This window comes from Ceratotherium simum, chromosome 15, assembly GCF_057802395.1.
Source record: "Ceratotherium simum simum isolate JZ-2026a chromosome 15, ASM5780239v1, whole genome shotgun sequence".
Taxonomy (NCBI): domain Eukaryota; kingdom Metazoa; phylum Chordata; class Mammalia; order Perissodactyla; family Rhinocerotidae; genus Ceratotherium; species Ceratotherium simum.
Genome location: NC_141914.1, coordinates 36,408,441 through 36,413,449, shown reverse-complemented (window position 1 = coordinate 36,413,449; position 5,009 = coordinate 36,408,441). Strand labels below are relative to the sequence as shown.

Below are 5,009 nucleotides of genomic sequence, written 5' to 3'. Positions count from 1 at the left end.
ATAAAAACTAGAACTTCTGTCACCTAAAAATCAGGATAAACAAAACAAAAGAATAATCTTCACACTAGAGAAAATAATCGTAGCATATGTGACAAAGTGTTGGTGTAAAGAGCTTAGACAAATTGATTCAGAAAGAACATTGTGTCCCTAATAAATTGTGACAAAAAACACTAACAGATATATCATGAATGAGGAAATTAAATTAGGGTAGGAAATTAAATTAGGAAATAGGCCTTTCATAAAATGTACAATTCATTAATGATCAAAGTAGGGAGGTGCCATTTCTTTTGTCCACCGAACTAACAACAACAAAAATGGTTTTTAATGATAATATCCAGAGCTGGTGAGAGCAGTTAAGACAGGCCCTCTTCTACACAGAGTCCCATACTGCTGGGTAACACTATAACAAGCTGCAATGAGGGAATAGGCGTCAAGAGCCTTAAAAATGTTCATACCTCTCGGACCAGTAATGTTATTTGTGGGAATATGTCACAACAGAATAATAATTTGTGGATAAACTGTACGCCTAAGGATATTTGTTATAGAGTTTAAAATAATATTTTAAAGTGTAAATAAGCTAAAAGTACAAGAAAATGGAAATGGTTAATTATATTTTGGCTATATCCACTTGATGGACTAGCACATTTAAAATAACGATTATAAAACTAGAAAATGACAAGGCAAAGATGGGGAATAAAATTTCACGTAAAGTATGTTTTCCACTGTGTTTAAAAATAAACAGTAGCTGGCCCGGTGGCATAGGGGTTATGCCATGTGTGTGTGCGTGTATGTGTATGTGTGTGTTTGGGTCGGGTGTGCTGTTTGCGGTCTGCTATCTCATGGCTGACAGTGCAGATCTGAATTCCAGGACTCAGGATGCTGTTGCTCCGAGCTGTTCTATTGATACTAGTCCTGCCCAGTCACGGCGAGGGTACCACCGAAGGGCCTGGAGTCCCGCCTCCCCTGTCCAAGGGGGCCTGCGCGGGTTGGATGGCGGGCGTCCCAGGGCATCCTGGCTACAATGGGGCCCCAGGCCGTGATGGCAGAGATGGCACCCCTGGCGAGAAGGGTGAGAAAGGAGATCCAGGTAAGAACAAGGTTTTTGGCCTCCTCCATCACAGACTTCTCCTGGGTAGAGGAGGACTTCTAGAACTAGATGAGAGCATTAGTTATTGACTCAGATCTAGACACAGGGAAGAAGCAAAGTTTTTTTTTTTTTTTTGTGAGGGAGATCAGCCCTGAGCTAACATCTGTGCTAATCCTCCCCTTTTTGCTGAGGAAGACCGGCTCTGAGCTAACATCTATTGCCAATCCTCCTCCTTTTTTTTTTTTCTTCCCCAAAGCACCAGTAGATAGTTGTATGTCATAGTTGCACATCCGTCCAGTTGCTGTATGTGGGACGCAGCCTCAGCATGGCTGGAGCAGTCGTGCGTCGGTGCGCGCCCGGGATCTGAACCAGGGCCGCCAGTAGCGGAGCGCGTGCACTTAACCGCTAAGCCACCGGGCCGGCCCCAGAAGCAAAGATTTTTATGTGACCCATAAGCAACCTCAAGTGAATTTTGGGTTGGCCTCCTGGTGGTGAGAATAGGTGTTACCTGTAAAACCAGTGCCCTTGACTCTGCTCTATCCACATCACCCTCCCCGTCTCCTTTCCCATCCCCATCTCCATCCACCCCTATTCCCAATGTGTTCATATTCCTATTTCCCTTCACTTCCACTTAATTCCCAGTACATCCAGTGGCATTCAACCAGACTTAATGCACACCTCCTGCAGGTCACAATCCTTCTCTTGGAGAACTCTTGGTTTAGTTAAGAAGATAAATCTAATGCAGGAGACTCTGTTAGAAGTTACTACAAGAAAGTCCACTCCAAATCTGCCAAATTCAATGTGGACAAATGCCCAAAGTATAGAACAGAGAGAAAATGCCCTCACTGAAGACCTGGATTAACAATGAAGGCTGTATGGAAGAGTCAGGACTTGAGCTAGGCCTTGAAGGATAGGTAGACAGAATAAAGGAGGGAGGGCATCCTAGGCAGAGGGGACAGAAGAGCAAAAGTATTGTTTGTTGAGCCAGCACATAAAAGGTTAGCAGGGTGGAGAGTCTATGATGGAGACTTATAGAAGATAAGGTTGGCGATGAATTCGTAGGAGCCTGCGGGGAGGGATGTGGAAGGAGGAGGTATAACTCTCCACTTTGGGAGCTCCCATTGGTTCCTTGCTCTGTAAGTCAAGCAGGTTGTGGGGAGGGGCCGTAAGGACAGTGTTTTAGGCTGGAACCAGCCGAGCCGGGAGTTGTGTTCCTTGTAGTCACTGAAGTCTTCTCATTCTCTAGGTCTTGTTGGTCCTAAGGGTGATGCCGGTGAAACTGGAGTGCCTGGGGTTGAAGGTCCCCGAGGCTTTCCAGGAATCCCAGGCAGGAAAGGAGAAGCTGGAGAAAGTGCCTATGTATACCGCTCAGCATTCAGTGTAGGATTGGAGACCCGAGTCACCATCCCCAATGTTCCCATTCGCTTTACCAAGATCTTCTACAATCAGCAAAACCACTATGATGGCACCACAGGCAAATTCCACTGCAACATTCCTGGGCTGTACTACTTCTCCTACCACATCACAGTCTACTTGAAGGATGTGAAGGTCAGCCTCTACAAGAAGGACAAGGCTGTGCTCTTCACCTATGACCAGTACCAGGACAAGAACTTGGACCAGGCCTCAGGCTCTGTGCTCCTCCATCTGGAGAAGGGCGATGAAGTCTGGCTCCAGGTGTATGGGGATGGAGAGCAAAATGGGCTCTATGCCGATAATGTCAACGACTCGACCTTCACAGGCTTCCTTCTCTACCATGACACCTACTGATTACCACCAACTCAGAGCCTCCACTAGGCCAAACAGCCCAAAAGTCACAGAACAGTCCACAGGTTTTCACTGTAGTTAGGAGAATGATTTTATTATCTAGCTGGAGGCCTCTGAATATTATTCATTCATTTACTCATACATTCATTCATTCATTCATCGAGTACCTTTGTAAAAAAACCATATACTCTGTTCCCAGTTCTGAAGAAGACATGTTCCCTAGCCTCAAGAATCTATTATGTAGTGGCAATAAAAGGATAAGAGCATTTAGTGGGAAATTTCACATACATGACAAGATAAACAAGTACAAGAAAGTATTTGACAATGCTGTTCTGTGCCCACCGTTTCTCCTCATGTTCATGTCAGGTACACAGGAAAGATATTATTCCCTCTTTTACATTTGGGGTCCTGAGACTGAGACAGTTAAGTGAATGCCTAAGGTCACACAGGTATTAAGTGGCAGAACTAGAAACCAAACCCAGGGCCGTGGACATTTTCCACTAGACTGTACAAAGTATATGGGCTCTTTGGAGGTGTTGGTGGGGGTCTCCCACCCAGCTCACCTGAGGGCCTTTGAATTTGCCTTTATCTTGTGTTAAGCCTTTCCCGGAGCGGAGCAGAGTTCCCTCAGAGAATGTGGTTCTATGACTAAGTCTCATCCCAGCTGGACAACTCAATGGCCCCTGCATTATTCACTTCCTTTTCTCTGTGTCTCTCCTCATGATCTTCCCTGTGGCCAGAAAGCCGACTTCATCTCCACATGCTGAAATCCTCCCTGTTCCTCCAGGCCACCTGGTCAGGAAGATTCTCTGATGAGATATCTCTTTCCTGCACACTTTCCTCACACACTGTGCCCCTGTGCCCCTCCACGTGTGACCCTGGATGAGAGTCCTGGGTATGGGGGACAGCCTCCTACCAGGCCAGGGACAACTGCCTGGAAAGGACTGTGTTTCCTTCACCTCTGAGTCTCCTGGCAGGTTTTTGATAAATGCCTCATGAAGATCAGTCTCCTGAATCTCATATCTACCCAGAATTAACTCCATTTCAGTCTCTCCATATAACTAATCCTTATCCACAAAAAACATTTTTATTTTAGGAACTCCTTGACTGTGAGTATCCAATCCTTTTTCCCCTGAACAGTTTGATCTTTTCCACTGAGGTTAGGGATGACAGTGCTTTCCAGAGCACTTACAGAGTTTTCCCTCAAGGAGGTAGCTTGAGCTTGCAAAACCCACAGAGGAATTTGGAAACCATTCTTTGCTTGAGTACGAGCAGGATCTGGGAAGACTTGGGCCTTCTGAATCTAGTCTTGTTCTTTAATAATTCCGGAAAAAAAGAAAAGAAAAAGAAAATGATAACTATCTGAGGTAATGGATATGTTAATTAGCTTGATTGTGGTGATTATTTCACAGTGTATATCTATATCAAATCATCAAATTGTACACCTTAAATATATGCAATTTTTTATTGTCAAATATTCCTTGAAAACAAAAAAAAGAATTACAGGTCGTTGCTAGTAATAAACCTCCTCTCAGGAGACAATAGCTTGAGTAATGCTCTTCAAAGATTTTAGCAAAAGCAGAATTAATAGCATTCTGGATAAATATAGAAGTGGAAAACCTATTTTTTTTGCTTACAGTTTTAAATTCTGAATGATTCCCTTTTATATGTGTACTGCTGTTCTTTAAGAGATTATTATTTCTACATGTAAAGCTTTGTCTCAAAATGCTTGCTTATCATTATTTTCTACAAGTAAAGATACCATCCAGCATTAAAAGCAGAAGCATTTCTATCACATGCCTTTCGTTTTCATTTTTGGAGACAGACATGGGGTTTAGAGAGGAATGAAGGGGTAAACCTTGTGTTAGTCAGGACTCTATGTTGTGAATGACGGAAAACCCAACTCAAACTAACTTAAGATAAAAAATTATTCCCTTGCATAATGGGAAATACCAGAGCTGTTCTGTCTTCAGGTAAGGCTTGAACCAGAGGCTCAAACAATATCATCAAAGACCCTTTTCTGTCTGTTCTTCGATTCTGCCTTCAACAGTGTAGGCTTCACTGTCGGGCTCTACACAGTATAGTTTTAGGCTCTCCCCCATGACATCAGAAAGACTGAGCCTGGGCAATTGTAGGGCTCACCTCATTTGTTTCCCTT

General features: G+C 43.8%; 1 protein-coding gene across 1 annotated transcript; it reads left to right on the top strand.

The window, feature by feature from the left end:
- The first annotated feature begins 294 nt into the window (after positions 1-294).
- Positions 295-4,631, top strand: ADIPOQ (adiponectin, C1Q and collagen domain containing). Its single transcript, XM_004424594.3, has 2 exons — positions 295-1,087; positions 2,334-4,631. Exons 1-2 carry the CDS (start codon positions 877-879, stop codon positions 2,852-2,854), a joined length of 732 nt encoding a protein of 243 aa, XP_004424651.1. The 5' UTR covers positions 295-876; the 3' UTR covers positions 2,855-4,631.
- The last annotated feature ends 378 nt before the right edge of the window (positions 4,632-5,009 follow it).

Bases quoted from the DNA above. Each gene is read 5' to 3' on its own strand.
- ADIPOQ (XM_004424594.3), top strand. From the start codon at position 877: ATGCTGTTGCTCCGAGCTGTTCTATTGATACTAGTCCTGCCCAGTCAC. The intron at 1,088-2,333 runs GTAAGAACAAGG...CTCATTCTCTAG, and splicing joins GGGTGAGAAAGGAGATCCAG to GTCTTGTTGGTCCTAAGGGT.